Below are 22,500 nucleotides of genomic sequence, written 5' to 3'. Positions count from 1 at the left end.
GATAGCTTTTATTACCTGAAACAGCTAGGGATCTTTTCTGGTCTCATAAACATGCATATGCAACTACTGTTCTGATTTCTGAAAATACAACATACCAGCAGGCATCAGTGCAGCTTGAGCACACTGATATGTCAAAGTATATTATATCTCAAAGTATATTATTTAATTTTAATTTACCTACCAGTCACCCACTCATCTAAGCAGCTGTCTCCATTTGACATATAGGTTAGCTGTCAAGAAAGCAGTTTGGAGAGAGCTAATATTGAACATTTTAATCTGTGTTTTTGTGATTTATTACCAAACTCCATCCCTCCCTTCAGCTCCTTTTCTTGGTTATTAACTGTTGTCCAGAAGTATGGCTAAAGACATAGATTATTCACAGGGGTAAAAGCATTTCCATGGAAGCAGAATTTTAAAGAAAGTTGACAAATGAGACTATTCTTGTCTTCCCCACAGAATTCACCCAATTACTCCTATCCCAGAGTCTGCACACTGAAATCACTTTTTGTGAGTCACTTTTAAAATTTATTTTAATTTGAAGTCATTGGCAGTGATAGCATGGGAAACTGAGAAAGTGTGTCAGCAAATCCAGCACTGCAAATTTCTCTATTGGATGCCAGACTTATGGCAGTGCTGTCTCTCTGGACCTCATCTATTTGACACCCTTCCTCAAAAGACCAGTGAACTCCTCATGTGAGTCAGTCATTCCTGTAGTCTGATATGCAGAAGGCACTTAATCCACAATCACAAGAGACCACTGAGGAGTCTTGAATAATTTCAACTTGTCCATGAGCTCAAGAAAGTGAAGAAAACTGAGACCATCACCACACCTCCCATAATATAAACCTCATATAAACCCTGAGAAAATAAACTATTTTAACTGCTATGCAGTTTGACTAAAGCTGTAAGCACTGCCCTCTCCCCTGTGCCCTTTATATGCCCTGCATACAACACATGACTGAACAATTTAGTTGCTATTCAAAACAATTTCATTAGTAAAAGGTGTATTTAATTTTGCTGACTGTTATTTATTAGCCACATGTATTTTAAATGAAGCTAACAACCTTACTTTGGCACAGGTTGCATCATTACTGTGTTTCTTCACATGATCACACAAGAATGGAATCTAATTCCACAGTCACCATGCAAATAACTACATCTTAATGTTTCCATCTGCCCATAAAAGGTGCCATTTTTCACAACTTAAATTCTCCACAAAAAAGAACTATCAAATGATATTGGTTTTCCATAAAGCTAAGGAATGTAACATTTGGTATCCTTTCATCTGTTTTCATATTCCAATTCTTCAATAACAAAAGGAAGAAAATCCAAGCATGAGGTAAAGAAACCATAAAAAAATTACCCACTTTTTTTCCTTCCCAAACCTAGCATGCTTTATTTTCTGACACTTGTTCCTACCCAGTTAGAAATTAATAATTACAACGTTTACATGAAAAAGTCTACTGTCACATATAATGTGTTCCATGACTGTGTAGGGGAACTTTCTATTCTTTTGCAGCAGAAATATGGAAAACCTATTGAAACCTCTGAATTTGTAAGTGATTTTATGAACATCTGTTATTTGATATCATGGATTAAAATAGTGAAAGCTCCTTCACAAACTACCATTCTTTTATGAAACCCACTTAGCAGCTAAGCTTTGACTTCAAGCTGGCCAAATGGGCATACCCTAAAATTCAAGCTGACAAAGTTCACAATTATTAGCTCATGTCTTCCTCTGTAGTAACAAAAGATACTTCCACTGCTGACATTAAAATTGTCATTAATTTGAGATACTCTGTCTATAATAAGGAAACAAAAAAATTGTCCTTATTCCTTCAGTCAAAGAAATTTACTCTTTCCTTTTTATGGTTGGGTGTTGCTTTTTTATTTTTTGCCTTTATGTTTGTTTTTTTTTTTTGTGCTGGAAATTTAATGTTTTCCTTATAGAACTGACATATGCAAGCTCTTTCCTATATGCAAGAGTATTTTTATCTTCAGTAGCATTTTCTGTTTTGAAACATATTATGCAATGAACAAGGCCAAATGTTTAGCCAAGCAAAATAAAATGATTTATAATGGGGTGCAGGCACTGTTAAAGTAATTGTTGTGTTTGCTTCCATGTCCCAGCTGAGAGCTGCTACACTTGCAGAGCTGTGAGAGATTTGTGTTCTCCCAAAACACATAGTTCAGGATGTCAGCTATGGCAAATTTTAAAAGTTGGTATCTGAGCAAAACCTGTCATACCCAGGACCAGACATATTTCTAGTGAGAGCTCTAATTACAGTTCTATTATTAAAAAGTAGGTTATAATACTTTCCTTTAATATCATTATGTACACCCTGCAGAGTTTCATTATTTTATAAATAAACTTCATCTGAGGTCAAAGCAAACTTTTTTCTGACTAAAATGACATTATAATTATTATGTTCCACATTTTAAAAATTGCTTTAAGCTTCAGTTTATTGCATGCCATTTAGATGGTAAACCAACAAGTTACCACTCAAGAAAGTTACACCCCATGTCTATGATTTCAACAGAGAAAAGTGAGGTCTCTTGGATTACCTTCTCCCATTTCTCTTATACTTTAAATTTACTATTTTATCCCACAAACGTTGAAAGCCGACTTTTGGCTTTTCCTACTGAAACTTTGATTTTCTTATAGATGAGTCACATACTGTAATTCTCAAGGCACAGACTTTCTGCATAATCCATTTTCTGGCTAGCAAAAGAAGTCAAAATTAGAGAGAACCCTGCTCTTTTGAGCAAAATTTATTTTCCACTCTTTTTTGATTTAGAGCACCTTAATCAACTTGCTAATAAAAGCCTGAAGAGAGACACAGCCTCACCCATAGCAATTGAAATATTGCTGACATTTCTTCTATCTTTTCCTAGATACTTATTCACAGACTTCTAGGTAACACTGCAGGAGTTTTAGGTTCTGCATGTCTCAGACAGAAAACTGTCAAGATTGTGTGGCTGAAAGTTTGTTATGGATTTCATGTTAGGGATTGTGTGGCTGAAAGTTTGTTATGGATTTCATGTTAGGGACTTTGCAGCTAAGAGGTACCAGAGTTCACTGATAAACTCGAGGCATCTGAGTGAGGTAGCTACACATGAGCCAGCTGAAATGTCACTGTGGGCATGGCCAGAGGAAGGACAACTCTCTTCCCCCACAGGTAAAAATTATATGTGGGTTCTCAAGTTATGCTGGTGGCACATAAATTTGAAAATTATTTTTTCAGTTCTTTACAGCTTCTCACATTTAAAAGCATTATTTGTATGTAATTGTATTATATGTGAATCACAAGTAATTTGAAACAACTTGCAAATCTGAGTATTTTGAAATCTTAGTCTGAGAATAAATGCCCTGAGACAGAGGTGCTGTAGACCTTAATTTTTAGGAAAGTAATGCAACTCTTTGTGAAGAAATGCACTATACACCCAACACAAATAAAGATTTAGAATATTAAGAAGTAAGGGTTTTTTTGACTGTATAAGAATGTTTTTGTTTTTTATATGGAAGATAGTGGATTGATGAGAATTTTCTAACAAAACTTCATTTAAACCTAAATATTTTACAGTTAATTGGTGACCTGGATTTCACTTTTCACAAGACAAATGACTAATGTAATACATTTCTGTGTCTTAATTCCAACCCTGTAGGCTAATCTACTCAAGACAGCACCCTTAGAACTGCATAGGATTGAATAAAAAACAATTCTGCAATGAAAGTAATTCATTCAGCACTTCTACAAAGCTAACAATGATGAGAAATCACTAGCAAGGAGTAGCCTACTAACTGAAATCGATTTCACATCTAGAAACAGAAATGGATTTGAACCACTGCAAGCAAGTCAGGAGAAGAGGGACAAACTGTAGATTTCACATGGAAATACACTTGCATGTTTTGCAGACCACCTCTCCAAGCTGTTAGAAGAGGGAGAAACACTGTCCTGGCACTATACAGCAAGTCCTCCTTTATTCCTGTCCTAAAACCCAGAAAAAAAGTAGTTTCTTCAAGATTTAAAGATCAATAGTTTTTTGATAGCTGAAATAAGAAGACCCTGTCCTTAACAACCCAGGTCATGCTTCAGGCAAATAAAAACTTGAATCATAATGTTTACAAGGTTTTGCCCAAATGAAGTAGAGGGAGATTAGTACTTTTACAAATATATGTTTGCAAGTGCATTTTCACATGCAACTAAAAATACTGTTATAAAATTCAAATAAAAAGTAGCTAAGACACCGTTAAGCTACACTAAATAGAACTAGAATTGGAGGAAGGGCCTCTAGATCATTCAGATGAATGAGTCAAACCTAACATTAAAAGCATGTGTTCATAGGTATTTGCTAAACCCTTCATAATTCTTGTTATTCTTCTGCAAACTTGGTCCAAGTTTCCTCAGTAATTGCAGCTTTGCTATTCCATGAAACAATCATTTCTGAGAAAACAATGCTCTAGGAGCATTACATTTTCCTTAGCTATAGAAACAAAACAGTTACTCTTCATTTTCCACAACTACTTCTGTGACCATAAAAAGGCCTAACTGGTAATACATTTCAAATCAGGCTGTATCAGATGATTATTGCTGTGGCTACTTATTCATACATGGAAAATCAAGATTACAAATTACTCAAGCTAAAATCTCAGTATTGCCAAGGAAAAGAAAATAATTACATCTTTCACCCTGTTTGAAGCACTTCCATTATCAGAACCACATTAAAGTTGCCTTTTTTCTGCAATACTACCATGTTGAGGATTCATTTTGTTTATGATTCAACACAGTTCCCAGAGCTTTCCTTCCCTTCATTACTGCCAGCCCACCTATTCTGTATGCATGTTTTACTGCTGTCCTAAACAAATACTTCACAGCTGTCTTGTAATTCATCATTCTTCAGGACAGTATTTCATCCTGATCCACTCCAAATTGCTGGACATCTCTGCTGTAAAGATGCTGAGCACAAATGTGTGCTAAATCACTTGAATCAGTATTAGAAAATGTTCTAGACCATGGAAAAGCCCTGTGGGACTCCCTGATGGCCTATACCACTGCTGAGCATGTTTTTCAACATGATGGTGGTTCTATTCAGATTATCTTAGTTGCCTTTTTTAATGGGTAAAATCAGATGGAACACAATAAAAATCCAGACTAAACAAAAGATGTATCACAGCTACTATATCATTGCTGCCTATTGCCTGATAAAATGACAAATGATGAGATTGATTTGTTTAATTATTACTGGCAAATAAATCTGAGTCATCCTCCAGGAATTAAAACAAACAAAAAACAAACAAACAAAAAAAAAAGAGTTCCAGCAAATTAATAGCTCAAGCAGAATTTTTCCTGAGTATTAAAGATAAAATCATTATATATTGCCAGAAGGGCATGCTTTAAATAAATTAGTTATTTTGTCTTATTTTTCCTCACTCCATTTATGATCTACCAATTCTTAAAAATAACTATTTCAAAACATATTATAATTTTCTTTCATAATTTGATAACTGGATCACACCTCTTCTCTCTGACCTTGCTCTTCCCCAATTCATCCAGTTTTATTAAAGATGCAATTGCAATTAGAAACAAGAAAGGACAAGTCTAATAGAGGAAATGCCTTCGTACATTAGAAACATAACAAACAAATCCAACAAAGAGTAATACAGATGCATCATTAGTTTGAGAAAAGGCAATGTAAATTGAGGCAGAGAACATTTTAAGAGAAGGACAGCTTCCTACATTTCTATTACTGCGGAAATCAAAGAAATAAAGCTTGAACACTTTTTTCTAATAAACCAGTCAAATGCCTTTAGCAATATCTGAGACTCGTAACTGTTATCTTCAAAACCAAGCCTCAGTGTAGGAATATCAGGTTTCTTTTATTTATTTTTAATATATAAAAACATATTTTTGTCAATAAATAAATAAATTACCTTAGCAAACTGTGCATTTATCCATTTTGTGAAAGTTTTCTTTTGAACATCTTCCCGTTCATCTGCCAGAGAAAAGAAAAGCACTTCATTAGAATTATTCAACAAAATAATGCAATATTATTGATTAATATTTCAGTTTTGGTTTATTGTAAACTACTAATAATACTTCAAACACAGGGAAGAAATTTGTTTGGATCTATTCTTTGACAATTGCATCAACACATTTTGAAGGTCTGCAGGTTCTCTTCATAGCCATGGTTTACATCCCTAGTTCAACTGACCTATCCCATGGCTTCTTTTCTTCTGATAGAGAACGTGTTGCAGCAGGATCTGAGACACCCCATTCTAATTTTTAACTTCCTATAGGTATAAAAAACCCCAAACATGTCATCTGATGGTTTTGGCATCAGGAAACTCTTCCACAGTAGAAAAATACTTGAAATAACATTACCTGCACCTCCTCAAATTGCTTGAGAAAGTGAAACTTTCTGGACCTCAAATATAGTTCTCCATTGGCAGCCCCTGATGTACTTTATACTTTTTTTAAACTTTTTTACCTGTCACAAATTGTTACTTATTTTTTCACCAGGAAAAAGAAAAAAAAAAACAAACCCACACACATATTTCTTCAGCTATACATGAAATTATTTTTAAATTCTTTACTATGAAATCTTTGTAGAGGGAGATGATTTATCTTTGGCCTTAATTTCTGTATCTAAATTATAAGTACAGTCCTGATACTGAATGGAACTGGACAAAAAAAAGTACAATTCTGCTATATTTTATATAGGTTGAAAGAGAAAAATTATTTCAAGCTAGAACTTTGTAAGCATTTGCTCAAAAAGATGAATTAAGCATCATCCCTGAAGTATAAAGGACAGATTTCTTTGCTTGGCAAAATAAAATCAACCCTAACTAGAACTGAAGGGCGCACATGGAAAAGGGTGTAGAATGCTTATACTAAAATAAAGTTCACTCAGTGCAGGCTTTTGGTTTGCAGTAAAATTCTCTACACTTCTTAAATATACAGGGATATTAAATCCCCTTCTGAAGTGTTCAGCAATTAAAAACATCAATGGATTCAGCTAAATTTGAAAGGCAGGTATAGACAAGCTAGAAGAGAAATGCATGGCATTATTAATGTACTTTGCTTTCCCTCCCTCCACCTGACCAAGGATCCAAGACAAGACAAAACTTTTTGATACATATATTTATTTTAACCTTAACTCAATATCATTTTAAACACCTTTCCCACCAGAATGTTTTCCAGTTTCAAAGATATAATATGCTCCGAAAAATACTAGTTTGCAAAGTTACTATTGCAACATAAAGATGTACTGCATAATTGAAGGAGCAAACTCTAACTCAGTATAGTTGATCTTGAGCCAAAACAAAATGACAACACAATAGTAAAACTGGAAATTTGCCACAGAAGACATGCATCATATGAACTCTGCCACTAATATATATATAAATATGAGTATTTCCTACAATAAACTTCCTGGATTCTCTTGCTATTTATCCCAAGTAACGCTGTCAGCTTCACCCTTTGGCTGAAAGTAGCACCTGAATGGTTAAGAAACTCATCTAAAAGCAACAGCATGTGAAGGAGATGCATGCTTTTGGTAATACATGATGCTAAAGCTGTTAAAAATGTTATTTTTCCCCACAAGCAACACTTCCCTCTGTACTGACAGTAAGTTTTTTATTATATGGGTTTTGTTTCATTCCAGCCACTTGCAGTACACAGAAGATGAGAGAAGATACATTTTGTTGGTAGAAGATAAATATCCAATCTGATGTTATATTACAAACTTCTTCAGCAACTTCATATAAAATATTACACATAAATAGCTGCTTCTGTTTAATCATCTCTGCTAAAACTGCCAAATGCAAATGGGTTCAAAGAATAATGTGACATTTAGCAAGGGAAAGGAAAAAGAGATAAAATCACCTTTTTCAAACCGTTCAAACAATATTACGTGATATTCAACAGGGGAAAAGAAAGGGACAAAAACAGCTCTTTAAACTGTTCAAACTTATTTTCCACCCCAGGCAGCTGTAATAGCATATTTAGTAACAGAGTGGGTTGTTTGCTTTTGCTTTTTGTTTGTTTGTTTTTTCCCACAAAGATATATGCAAGTTTAACTGCTAGTCACCAATTAATTCATGTCCACTGTGCTAATAATAAACAGGTCTCCTGCCAAAAATGAGAGTCAACCTCACAATTTGAATGCTTGAAACTTATTCAAAATCCAGGCAATGCTGGACTACTTTGTAAACACAAATCTATTCCACTGCTGTTATTTCTATAAAGAGATCATTGCAAGCACTTTTATCTCTAGGTGCTTGCTCTGACAAGTTTATACCACAACAATTTGTTAGTGACAGCCTCCTAACCTAAAAATGAATCAATCTTTTGGTTATTCATGGCATGATTTCCCCATTGTAAACACGATATTTTACAAAGAGATGTTCTCTTAGCCCAGATTTATGGATTGAATGCTAGATGTGGAAGCTGAATGACATTTATCTAGGTGCTGCAGAAACATGCCAAGAACACTTCTCTGCCACTTTGATAATGCTGTGTTTATAAGAGATCCTTCAGCAGTGAGCCAGTGAATAACCTTGCAGGTGCTTCCAGTGTGAGATAAGAATAATCAAATGGCCAGGCAGGTAATTCCTCCACCTGTTCAAGAGCAAAATGGTATGTTTATTTCCTTTCTTTCAAGCTGAAAGAATTGCAGAATAGTGTACTGTCTTTCTTCAGGTTAGATTTAAACACTGCATGGATCCTGAATTCCTTTATTGCAATAACAATGGGATCCATTCCCTCAGCAAAAATGCTTTTCTCAAATTGATGGACATTGAGTGGAACAGGCTTAACCTCATTTTCTGTAGGTTATCAACTCAGAAATGAATGCTCTGAGGTCTACAAAAAGCCTTCCAGGATAAAAGAGATATTGGGCAGTAAGATTTACCTGATTTTTGTGCTCTACAGCCTCTATTACCACTGAACAGACCTTGTTTTAACTATGACACATTCACAAATGTGTTCTGATGAGCATCCAGCTTTGCAGCTGTAAATGCAAACCTCTCAGATCAGTTAACAGCACATTTGGCTTTTGAAATTTTATTCCAGGTTGGGCCTCATAATGAATTATGATCCAGAGAGAAAGTGCAGTATTAATGAAGCTAATCATCTGACAAAGGACAGTTCTGACACTTAATCAGGCAGCAAGGCTAATAGAGACAAGTGGCACACTGAAGGATGCTTAGGAGTAACCATGATTCAACAGGGCAAAGATGCTATTAATAATGGCAAGTGGTCACCATACAACTTTCCTAGATACTTAACAGCTCATTTTTGCAACCTACCACTCCAATGCAATTCCCATCTGTTTTCTACAAGAAAAGCTCCAGCATTATGTTGTCATCTCTTAGTAAACTACACCTTTTACTACCCTGATTTTTCCACACCACCCTACCCCCTCAAATATCACCAAATATATTAACAAAAAAATGGAAGCAGGAAAAAAAAAATTAAATACTGGTATACTCTAGATAGTATTCTGAAAGCATACAGCAGTGTTAACAAATGACTAAAAATACTAATTTTTAAACAATTTAAGCTGACAAATATCAAGCAGATTGCAAAATGAACCAAGGTTCAGAAACATACACTATGTATGTCACTACATCATCCCATTTATATCATAAAAGCCACTTTCCCACAGAAAACACATAGTAGGGAGAAGGAAATCTGCACACTTTGGTGCATCCTTCTTTTTTTTCCCAGAGGATCTTCGACCTCTCAACTCTTGACACACCTGAATAAATTTCTTTCACTAACTCACAGAATGGCTGAGGCTGTAAGGCACCTCTGGACATCACCAGTCCCAGCTGCCTCAGCCAAGCAGGGCCACCTAGAGAAGATTTTACAAAACCCTGTGGAGTGTGGTTTTTTACTATCACCAAGGATGGAGACCCCACAGTGTCTCTTCTTAATAGCACATGAAGACTGCCTTCCACAGATCTAGATCATATTTTCCAATGCAAATGGTTTAGAAAATTCTTCTTTAGAGTAAGTACACCCAATCTCTAAAATTAAAGGAATTCAACAAAACTCCTTCAGCAAGAAAGTCATTCACAGGTGTGGGAACACAAAGAGGGAAGAAAGATATCCCATATACTGGTGAAAACTTTGAAACAATGGTTTTAAGGCGCATGTCAATTCCCTCATTCATGGCAACTGCAGGTTCATTGGAACACTGCACTTCAGAGAATAAAACCATCAAAGTTGCTATTTGATTTTCTAGCAACCAAACAATGCAGATTGTGGAAAGGTCAGGATTTTCTTCAGTGAGTGGGAGTGAACACCAGCAATGGTGGGAGCACTAGGAACAAAAGAGGCCACAGATAGTCACATTATTGATACTCTGGCTCCATCAACTCACTATTCTTAGAGATTTTCAGAACATTGTTGCAATACTCTGCCAGTAACTACAGCTGCTGAGAAATGTTCCCTTCCCATTCTTGCTTATCTGAGGGGGGAAGAAGAAATCAATGCAGTACAATGACTGAATGATATTCGAGTGGACTAGCTTTGATTTTTAGTCATTGAGGTCACCCAAGACATTCACAAGCTGACAGGAAATACAATAGTCTGCTTTGACAGACAGACAAGGAACTCAAGTCTATTGCTCAAGTAAGGCAATACAGAACATGCAATTCTTTGTCCATCTTCTATAAATATACTGATGAGCAGTGTGTTGACTTAATCTGAATATTGTTAAAACTCCCTGTTCCCTGTGCTACCTTTTTGAGACTTTACTGTGGAACCAGAGTCAAATCACCATAATCAGACCATCCCAGGCTTTTCAAAACACTGATGAACCTATTCAAATGCTCAGCAGAAATGGAACACTGAAAGCCCTCATTAATATAAATTTAAAGAAAAAAAATAAAAAAAAGTACAGCTAAACACCTTGAAAAATAGAATACTTAAATTTTCTGAGAAAGGTGTGGTAAGATCTAAGGTAAATGTAGGAAATGAACATGTGTATTCCTAAAAAAAAAGACTATGTTTCCCTGTTTCCTTGAAATGGAGGAACTCAGGGAGAGGGATGCATTTACTGATCAGAGGACAAAAAAGAGGATATCGATAAGACCCATCCTACAAGATTTCTACTGACAGATTGGTGTAGCAGATTGAACTACTGAACTACCTTGCCTAGACTGAATATCAAGTTGAGAAAACCTTGTTTTGTTTTTTTCTCATTTCATTATGTTGCAATTGTTCTCTCATTATGTTTTATGGAAACTATTTCTATATTTTTTTTAATTTTCTAAGACACTTCAAGTGGTTATATAAGGTCTCACTCTTTGAATATAACTTTAATTAGATATTTAGGGAAAAAAATATTGATTGCTTTTGAGGACCAGTATGGATGCCATGTGCAAAAAAGGAGCAGGAGCAGCATAAAGGACAGAGAACATTTCAACCTGCCAACTTGGAACAAAAGGAAAGATAAAAAAAAAGAAAGAAAACATAAACAATAATGACAGCAAAAAGAAAAAGAAAAGAAAGAGAAAAATGAGAAAGGGGTGAAAGGATGACAGAAGGGGAGGTAAACACCTTTACCCTGGCTTGGGGGAAAAAAAGTAGGGAAAAGACATAAGGAAAAGAAGGAATGTGAAAAAGCAGAGATAAACACTTCCTTTCTGGAAAACAAAAAGGATATCTGGTAGCTGGAAGATCATATGCAGGGAAGCAGTGAATTTCAACAAAAGAACTATCAAAGCATGTGCAGCTTAGTCAAAAAGATTTGACTAGCACCCAGAAGTACCAGAATAATGCAAACAAGCTACATACGAGTCCTAAAACAATAACAAGCAGCTGTGAAATGTACACAAAGATCTATGTTTGAACAAATTCATGTAATTTGTTCTTGTTTGTTAACCGCCCCCCTGCCCTTCTGCCCCTTCACCATTTCTCAACCCTTTTCCCTAAATAAATTGTAGCATATGGAACTCCCAAGACAAAAGCAGGATCACAATGCCAATGAAATTTAAAAAGAAAAGCAACAGAATGTCAGCTCACATTTCCAGAACATTTTAAGTATACAGAACATGGGGTGTTCAGCTCCAGTTCATACACTGGTAATTGTATTCCCAGCTGTTGACCTACCCCTCCTCTGGTCCACCACAGACAAATACACTTTGGGAACTGATCCTACTTCTCCATGTCCATGGATTTGACCTTAGGACCTGTAAGACAACACTTGAGTGTCAGAACACCTGCCTCAAGTGCTGGTGACCCACCCCTGCCTTACTCTTTCAAGGATAAGGACTCATAGGGGTTTTGAACTACACTCTACCAAAAATACCCTGTTCTAGTTATTAACAGCTTTGCAAACACAACCTTAACTGGCTTTGTCTCTTGGGGTTTTTTTATTATGTTCTAACCAGCAATTACTTTGGATCCAGTAAATTTTTCCCAAAGAGAAATCAGTAGTAAAATGCAACCTAAAAAGCCCAAGTGCCTCAATACATCAGACTTCTCTGCACAAGAAAAATAACCTCTCAAACTTTAAGAACTAACCTATCTCTACCTGAGAAGCTGGTGCTTCAAAAGGAGTTCAGTTTATGCCTTATCTTTACATGGGAATATGTAATTGCTCATTTGGATTTCACATGTGCATAAGTATTATCCCCTTTTTAATCTATTTTTCAAAGTCATATATATATATATATACATATAAATGAAAAGAATCCTTGTAAACATTTAAATACAAGCCCACCCTGTTTTAGCATCTTACCATTGTTATGACAGTATTTTCTGAACATTGTATATATACCTTTAAATGGGGTAATATATTTATCTTCACTTAAACCTCCACGCTAGTTAAAAGGGCTGTACCAGCTGCAATCACTGCCACTTTCTGGAACTTGCAGAATATTGTTTATTTTAATTTTATTATCAACTTCTTTGCAGTCAGACACCAATGGAATCATGTTGCCAGTACATCCAAGTACCTCAGAAATATACCAATGCAAATTTAAAAGCTTTTTGGCTTCTTGGTTTCTTAGTTTGTTTTGTTTGTCAGTTTTTTGTTTGGCTTTGGAGTTCTTTGGTGGTTTTTGTGGTTTTTGTTAATATTTCTATTTTTGAAAGTGACAAAATTCACTTGCAGGATAAGACTGCTTGGTGCTACAAAATGGATTAAATTAATGGGAAAAGATACTGGTATTAGCAAAATGTGAAAGAAAAGGAGGAGTTGGCCAATACTAACTTCACCTTTTCAAATGAGTATATATGGGGAAAATACTTAATATTTCTTGATGCATTCATTTGAACAGGACATTTTTTTCTTTACAGATTAGGAAAGCACAAGTTAAATGCTGCTAATACATCATGTGATATTATATAAAAGTAACAGAAACACTTTTTGCCACATAGATTTACTACTACTATTATTATTGCTATATATAAAATCTATTGCAATTCCACAGCCCAAACCTGCAATTTTTACCACAGCTGCTGAGAGATATTTTGATCCTTTCATCTTACAAAAACAACTAAGAACTTGTAAGGTTGATTAACAGAAATCACAATGTTCTTGGTGTAAGGAGGCAATGTTTGCTGCTCAGCCCCCTTGCTGCTTGTTGGGCTGACTGGAACAAAAGAACCTGACTGACATTTTAGGAAAAAAAACAACATAACTTCTTTGAAAGAGTGACTAGACCTGGTACACAGATTAAATACATCTTGACTGTACTAACCCTGGTTTCAGAGTTTCTTACTTTTTAACCCATTTTTATTGTTTCCCAGAGAAAATGGGAATTATTAACTGAAGACAGAGAGAATCAGTATCACCCTTTTTCTCCCCTCTGAGCTCATGGGTATTCCCACACCACACAAGAAGGCATTAGGACAGATGGACAGGATGGCCTGGCAGCCACATCCCTCTGCCAGCCCTATTGAACAGTGAGCAGCAGAAAATCCTCCTCAGTTAGACACTAATAAAATTGGTTTGTGTGCACTGCACCCTCAGTGACAAGCTGTAATGAGCATTGTTACTCCTCTGCACCAAGGATCTGAGAACTGCTGAAACTAACTCAAAGTGAAAGCGAGCGCTCTCACCTCGGCCGCGGTTTAACCAGCCAGCTCCAAGAGAACCCAGCGCTACAAATGTCCCTGTCACCACTGGAAAAAGTTACAGCCCAGAAATGAGCACCACTGGCAGCTCCTGTATTTCAGCAAAGTCACAAAAATAAACACCAAAAATACCAACCAACAAAAAAAATCCCCTAAAATAAGAAATTTGTTCTAAAAAAACTTTAAACGGCTCAAGCTTTATGGTTTTCACCAGGAGAGTTCCATGCACTGGGAGGGGGAAAACCGTGGTGAAGGAGCTGTGGCCAGCACTGAAGTTGGTTTGACAGGATAAATGAAGCTGGCTTGTCACAGGGGCTTGTAGGTTCTTGGGCTTTTTGTTTATGTTTTTTAAACCTTGGAACAGAGGTCAGCATTTAGCTGATCAGCAGGCCATCTCAGAGTAAGCTGTGACAGAAGGAATTGTTACTAGAACAGAGATTAATTACTAGAAATAAAAACGTCAAGGTTATGTAACTAGATAAAATTACCCACAATTTTCATATTTATAACCTTTATGAAAACTACACAGTTATTTTTGTTTTGTTCAGAAAACAACTAATAAATGCTGACTGTTAGACTGTGTCCTTCCTTAGCTGGAGATTTCTACTATCTAGGTTACTATTTTTGTTCAGATATGAGCAATAGAGGATAGGAGAATAAGGACAGTAACATTAATTCATGATCTAGCCAGACCAGAACACATCAAAAATAGGAAATAGAAGATTTTCAACTAATAACAAATGAAGCTGAAAGAAGCATCAGGATTTAAAACAGGCAATCAGAGTCTGAAACATGACATTAGTATCTAGTGTTTCACACAACCTTCTGAGTGAAAATGAAATTGCTGTTCTGTTTTCAGCAAATGCCACCTAGTGATGCATAGCTGCAAAGCTTTGAACCACTTTAATTTTTATGTATATTATCTCAGGTTTTCTGATTTTCTCCTATGGAAAAAAAAATCAGGCAAATGCTTTACATGGTCACAGACTCTCAAAATTCGTATCACACATGTGCAGAACACAGAGGAGGATGGGTTAACCATATGTGAAGGACCAACATTTGTTACAGTTTGTATTAAAATATTCATTGCAAACAACCAGGCTAAGTACACTGTCATAGCTAGCACTGTTCTCTAATATTTCAAGTTCTTTTTTTGTTCCTCTGTCAAAAGAGATTAGAGAACAGGCTGTTCTAGTCTGCTTGACTGACTGCTGTCTACTTTATTTCATCTGACCCAATTAGTGTCTGAGTTAATTAGGAGGAGCTGCCACTGGGACATCAGAGAATGTATAAGTTTGCAGTTAATGAGACCAAGGTGTTAATATGCAATTGTTTACAACAGACACCCCCCCGTTCTTAGGGTGAAGATACTGTCATTATAAAGCTGACATCAACTGGTCCACAGCTAGAATTCATCTTATTATACAACATTTGAGAAACTTTGAAAGAAAAGAAAACATGCCTCTAAGAGCAGCTGTGTAAATTAAAGGTGAACTGTGTTTTCCACTCCTGTTTCACCTCACGTGGAGAAGACAAAATAAGGATGAAAGCATTTAAACTGTAGTTGTGATTTCTTTAATTCAGAAAGAACTACTGCAGATTTCATGTTGTCAGGTCTCTTGGCATCTTCTCACCACTCCCAAGCATCCTCCACTTTCCAAAGGTAGAAAAGACAATCAAAGAGGAAAGCCCTTGTTGATAGTGATAATTCTGTGGGGGGGAAGCCAATAGAAAAGAATTGAATTCCTCTATACTCTTTCCTATTTCACAGCTACTTTGTTCTGTCTGTAGTGGTTCAATTGTACAATTGACTGAAAGATCTTAAATTTTGAGAAATTCACATCTTTGGATCTGAGTGTTTGGCATACTGAACATGATTGGCCATTACTACCCCAAACTTGGAAAAACTCCAACTGTACAGGTGAAGGCTAATAAAAATTAGATAAAAGTCTAAATACCAGCACTTCACAGAAAAGCTGGATTACAAAGAATGTTAAATGTGTATTCCCTCCACCCTATATTGTCAAACATTCCTGGAAAGAAAAAGAAAGAAACTGAATTTCTAGACAGCTCATAAGCAACACCTTGCAAAGAGCCACAACATTTACTGCAGACTGTTCTTCCTTCAGTTTCTTTCTGAGGCTGCTATTTTTCATTTAACAGCTTTAGTTGGGAAGAGACTGTTCAGTTCTCACACAAAATAAAAACATTCAAATTGGAAGAATGCGGGAGGTGTTTGTCTCTTTTGCCTCTTAGATGGTGAAATTTGACAGCACAATAGAAATGAGGTTTAGACTTCACCACAAACGTGACAACTGTTACAAAGAACATGCATTTTTAGAATTTTTAAGACAAAACATATTAAAGTTAGAACTCAGCCTTGTGCTCAGAGCCACCAATAGTTCAAATTGTGTTTTTACCCAGAAACCAGTGGGGGAAAGTTATCATTACAGAGAGCAGGCATTATAAGCTGCAGAAATCACATTGCTGAAGAGAAGAGAAACATTAAAGGGGAGGTACCACCCTTGTCTATAAAATTACACAACAGCATTGGCTTTGTGCTCCAGCCTTTGTCTGCAGTACCAAACTGGGAGGGGCAGCCTGTGTCACACAGAGGAAGTACAGGATGGGTTTCTTCTCAAGGAGACAGGCACAGGGCCTGCTTATGAGCATTTTGTTATCTACAGTAACACTAAAACAACACACTTTGCTATGTGTTGTTAAACATATATTTACAACTCTGCATAAGGTTCTCAGATTATTTTTGTCCACAGAACTAACTGAAAATAGGTAGAAACCCTATCCAAAATTCGTCTGTCTGACATTAGTGCACTGGCATTTGTTAAAACTGAATATTCAGTATGGGGCTGAACACATTTTTCATCCACACATGGGGACAAAGCTCATATTCTCAATATTTATCTTATGAGTTTGGAGTAGAAAGAATTGGTAAAAATAAAATGGACAGGGACACTAAGATAGCAAGGAAGAAAAAGGATATACATAATTCCCTTATCCATATTTTGAGGTACTTTTCCCATTCTGGGGTACGGGGAAAAATAAGAGGAGCAATTTTTAGACTGATAACATCATTACATTTTGTAACATGTCCCTGAAATTCTTTCTCTACTTCAGAATATTTGAAACACTAGTGAAACATTTATTCAAATTAGATTTAATATGAGTACTGTTAATCTTCTCGTTAAGTGGGCATTGTCTGAGCAAGTTACAAGAATTTTTGCAATAACAAACTGTATTTAAATCCTGGCAGATTTAATGCTCTCCCAACTGAAAGTAAGGTTTTCTGGCTGTACCAGACATGAACATTTTTAGATAAATAATATATTTGCTGCCTGTATGTATTCTGTGCATTGATCAATGTTTTTTTCATTGCATACATCATTCAGAACTGCTTGCAATGAAGGATTTCATATCTATAACATTAAGTGAAGATTAAGAAATATTAGTATTGATGCTAGGACAGTTACCTATTATAAACATCGATTTTTATTTCAGCTCTGTGCCAACTCATCAGCTCTACTGAGAGGAGCTGTGTTTCCTTAATATAGATTCAGTACAGAAAAAGAAGAAAAACATCTCTTTGTCATTCTTTTTACAGCTGTTCTTTTCCAGTCTAGACAATTCAAGGCAAGTGTGACATTTCACAAGACCATAAACTACACTGAAGAAACATACTGTCATTCTATTCCAATGTTTTTGCAACAGTGAAGAAGAGTAATTCTCTTTGTAGCCTAATGCTTTTTAGAGGCACCTTAATCAATCTGCATAGATATTTTGATCACATTCATCCTAATAGAGAAACAAAGAGAGTAGATATTGGAATTTCAGTATGGGCTTCTATCTTGGAAGATGCACAAAAGATCAATTGAAAATATTCAGCATAGAAAACTCATAAGCCAGCAGAGGGAGGAAAGGAAGGAAATACACATCAAAATTAATTTAAAAATATATGGATAACTTATTGGGAAAGGAAAGATGGAAGAAATGAGGATTCAGCTATAAAGACTACTGATAAAATATCACCCAACAAAGCTGAAACTATTACACTGTGGCTTTGACAGCTACTAAAAACCTGTACATGAACCAAGGGAAATTCACTGAAATTAGAGCATGATGGTTTAGAATTAATCAAAAAAATGTTATACCCATTAATTCTCAGGAAGTTCAGATAGCACTATACAAAACAGTTCAATAGAGCACATACACCCTCTTTCCCTGCTTAAATCAGGTCTAATTCCTATTTTATTCATACTCCTCTAATTTATTAATAATACATCTTTGCACACCCCTTAGATTCTTTAATGTTTTCACACTCCAAAATTTGAATCTGATTACCCGCTCACTCTATGGTTCACAATTAGACTGTAGAATTCCTGAGCATATAAAATCCTTGGGACTAATGTGTAAAAGGATAAAAGGGGATTTATAAAGATTAATGGTGGGAAGGTATTCAGATGGATCTGTGCACATGTATCCTCAGGCAGTGTTTAGCTTCAGTAACAACTAATTGCTGATATGCAGACTCTGAGATGAGCTCAGCTGGTCAGAGCATGGTGCTAACACCCAACATTGTGGGTTCAGTCTCTGTGTGGAGCATTTCCTTAAGAGCTGGACTCAGTCATCCTTGTGGGTCCCTTCCAACTTAGAATATTGTGTGAATTCATGCTGGCATTTACCATCCACCATCCAATGGATCTTTAGGTTAATTCCATGAGCGTGAGGATCACGAAAACCAGAATGACTCCAACATTCCGCTCCTTTTACTCAGCTCACAAAACAAATATTCTTTGGCCAACACAAGAACTAAAAAGAAAGTTATTTCCAAGAATTTTGAGAAGTGAAGAAATAGTTGGCTACTCCCCTAATATTTGCAACCCCTAACAACTAACTTAGCAACCACATAAATAGTGTCTATGTTATTTCGGTATTTCTACATCGCTAATTGTCAGGCATTCTTCATCAGCATCATCAGCTTGATGACAATGACACACAGAGGTTAAATCATTTGGATATCTGATTAGCTGTCAGAAACAATGATTCTATGACATTCAGGCTCCACCTAACATCACAGCAGGACCCAGAGGGTCTGCAAACAAATACCACTTTTGGAAATTAAAAATACTGCCATTCTTATAATGAAACAACTTGAAAATCATGCAGCAGGCAGCTACATTAATAAAAGTAACATGGAAACGATTTACAATTAATGCAAAACAACTTACAAAGGTCAAATTGGCATGACTGTGACATTTCAAGCAATGTAAATGGAAGTCTTAAAATTTTCCACGCTTCTATTTTGCTTTACCAATAATAAGGAAATTGAATGAATTTCAGGTCTTTGACATGTTTCCTCTATTGACAATTAGGTCTTGAATAGAATATAACTTTGGAAATACACAGTTCTCCATATTAAATTGTTTAACAGTTAAGGAGATCACTATGCATAAAAGAAGAATCATTCTTTCTAAATTATTTCTGTTTCAACTGTGGTCAAATGCAATGCTCAAGGACATGAAGAAAGCTTAAGATAGCTTCTAAACTCTATTTGTGCATATAATCAGGCATGCAGATAGTATTTAATAGAATATAATGCAGATATTTGCCCCCTGCTAGGTTTTACACATGGTAAGAAACTACCCAGAACACAGACTGATTGGACACTGCATTTTTTGAATAAGCAAAGTCAGCCTGACTACAAACTTAAACAGAGAGAGAATTTAATTAACATTTCCTATTTCTCCATGAAGCTAGGTGTGGTCATGAGAAAACAATTTTCAGTGCTAACAGCAAATATATTGAAAGAACTACTCAGTGAGATAGGAAAAGCAGCAAGATAAAGAAGCAATATTAAGACAAAATTTTAAAACTGGCTATAACGTGGCTTCAGTTATCTCCAAGAAGAAGCAAGTATTTACACAGTAAAAAAAATTACTAAATGGAAATAGTACAGTGTTTCTACAGAAGTGCATTCACACTGTAAGAGAGCTGTAATTATACTATATGGACACTAGTCAGAGAAATGCACGTTCTTTGCTTTATTTTTTTGAATATTTTTCACTGTCATCTTTGGCTTGTACAACATAAACTTCACACAAAATATGCAACATACAACCAGACAATAAGACAGGTCATCATCAGGATTTATATATTTAAAAAATTGAAAAATGTTATAGTCTCAGAAACAGAAACAGTTAAATCATCTTCCTTTTGGTTGTTGATTTATTTAAATGCACTCAATTTAAGGTGAGCATTTAAGGGTCCGCTGGTTTTTATTTTAAAATGGAACAGATGTACACCTACTTTTCAATACTTTGCACTGTCATGACATTCCCCACAGCACTTCTTGTAGTTCAGGATTGTGCTAGAACATGGAGGAACCTATTTTATTTTCAACTTTGAGAAACATAAATAAAATAATAGGGCACGTACAGAAAAAAAAAATAAGAAAAAGAAAGTACTTTCCTATTTCAGAGACATTGGATGGACAAAGTCTCTCTCTGTCTGGAAGGAGGTGAAAAATCAGTTTCATTGCTTGAAATGATGCATGTTACTGGATTAGTCTCATTAGTGAGGATTACAGTCTTGGCAGTCTAAGCAATGTAGATTGAAACAACGGCAGCAAGTATAATCCCAACACTAAGAAATAAGTAAATTATGGAATTATATAGTCCTGGAAAGCTTCATAGTTTTCTCAAGCTTTTATTTCTTTTAATTTACATTTTCCACAGAACTTCTTTTTTCTTTTAAAATATTTCTATTCCAAGGAAAACACAGTTACTATGATTGCAGTTAAAGCAGCAGATCAAAACCATCCAAAGTTGGCTTTGATTTTTCCTACAGGCCTTGTCAGAAGTGAAAGCATTCTAGAAATTCAAGAGTTGAGATTAGATATTACTTTACAGAATTAATCATTTTAATATTAAATGCATTTTTAGAGAATTAACTAATACTGAAAAAACATTTAAGGTATTAAAATTCTGTGCACTTACACCATACACTTACAAAAAGATGAATTAATATTTATTCTAGAACACTGAAATTTAGAAATCTGATGGGTAGACTTTCTATGCACGTTCAGAGGACTATAAAAATAAAGACATCAATGGGGTGATTCAGAAACAACTTGCAAACAACAAAAAAAATCATCATGAGGTACTTTTCAAATGTATCCATATTTGAATTTTGCAGCATCTGTATTGAAGTTAAATGTATCTTAAGCCTACCCAAAGCACCATTTCAAACACAGACATACACACACATGCACAAGAGTATGCATGGTTAAAGTACTGCAGTTTTTGCAGTGGGTTCTGACCTTCAGATAAATCAGAGATCTGTGACTGCTCGGCTGTGCTAGGAGTAAAATATTCACCCCTGTGATGTTCAGTTGTGCAAGTGTTCCTGCAGCCACATCTCTACAGCACTGGTACTTTAACACAGCTTTCCATGTAATTCTGAAAGTTGGCACATACATCCAGTGCCGTTTGATGACATTTATTAAACTGTTCAAACAAGTGTTCACCTCGCTTCTAAGTATTCCTAGAGATCATTTTCAGTTCTAATGGCACTAAAGTGAGCATTAAATCTGGTTCTTGTTCGTTAATTCATTATTTATTCCGGGAACATAAACTTTAACCTATATGTGTAAGCAGCTCCTTTTAACTTCTACAGTGTGTATTTGAGTGCAGCTGAGTTTTTCTTTTCAATGCTATTACTAGCTGTCATCTTCACTTTACAAACTGCAATTAGGGATGGTGATTAAAATGCATTAACTACATTTCTGAGAGCTGCTATATGTAACAAAGACCATGGATTGTGTGTGTTCTTCCTGACTATTTTTTGGCCAAGTACTCTCCTCGACCATTGAGATTAAGTATTGCCTCTACATTTCTCTGCAAGATGTATACACAAGGTGTAGGAGACCTCTGATGAAATAGTCATCTCCCAACAAATATTTAAAGTAATAAGTTCAACCAATCAGAACATTTGGGTTACTTTGCAAATGTAATTAGAGTAGAAATTCTTTTAAAAACTTGACAATTTATCTGAAGACTGAAAGTGCCTGAATTTGTTAAGCATATATTGTGTTTTATATACATTTTATATATTCACCCTCCACCACCTTTAACACTTCAACACAAGCCTCTTGCCCTGTATTTTCTACATTACTGAAAATCTGCTGTTCCTGTGAGAAACCAGGTAACCTTTGCCACTTCTATGTGTGCAAGCACAATGGTACAAAAAGTTCCACAAGACAAAATTGTTCCAGATATATTCTGTACCACAGCTAATAGTCAAGTGCCCAAAACAAGTCCACCCAATTTTCCTCTACAAGGTGGGCTGGCATGCTGACCTCTCTGCTGCCCTACTGGCATAAACCTACACCTGC

The 22,500-nt window shown here is 35.7% G+C and overlaps 1 protein-coding gene across 12 annotated transcripts in view; it reads right to left on the bottom strand.

Moving 5' to 3' along the window:
• DMD (dystrophin) overlaps window positions 1–22,500 on the bottom strand; it is a 1,134,919-nt gene that overhangs the window by 852,310 nt on the left and 260,109 nt on the right. For all 12 annotated transcript variants that reach the window (XM_015620877.3, XM_015620912.3, XM_015620930.3 and 9 more), the window contains exon 2: window positions 5,933–5,994. Coding sequence is in view for 11 of the 12 variants with exons in the window: in XM_015620912.3 (XP_015476398.1) it covers window positions 5,933–5,994 (62 nt within the window). In the remaining variant the exon portion in view is untranslated. The remainder of the gene's footprint in view (window positions 1–5,932; window positions 5,995–22,500) is intronic.

The sequence above is a fragment of the Parus major genome, chromosome 1, assembly GCF_001522545.3.
Source record: "Parus major isolate Abel chromosome 1, Parus_major1.1, whole genome shotgun sequence".
NCBI classification, from domain to species: Eukaryota; Metazoa; Chordata; class Aves; order Passeriformes; family Paridae; genus Parus; species Parus major.
This window is presented reverse-complemented; position numbering and strand designations above follow the sequence as displayed.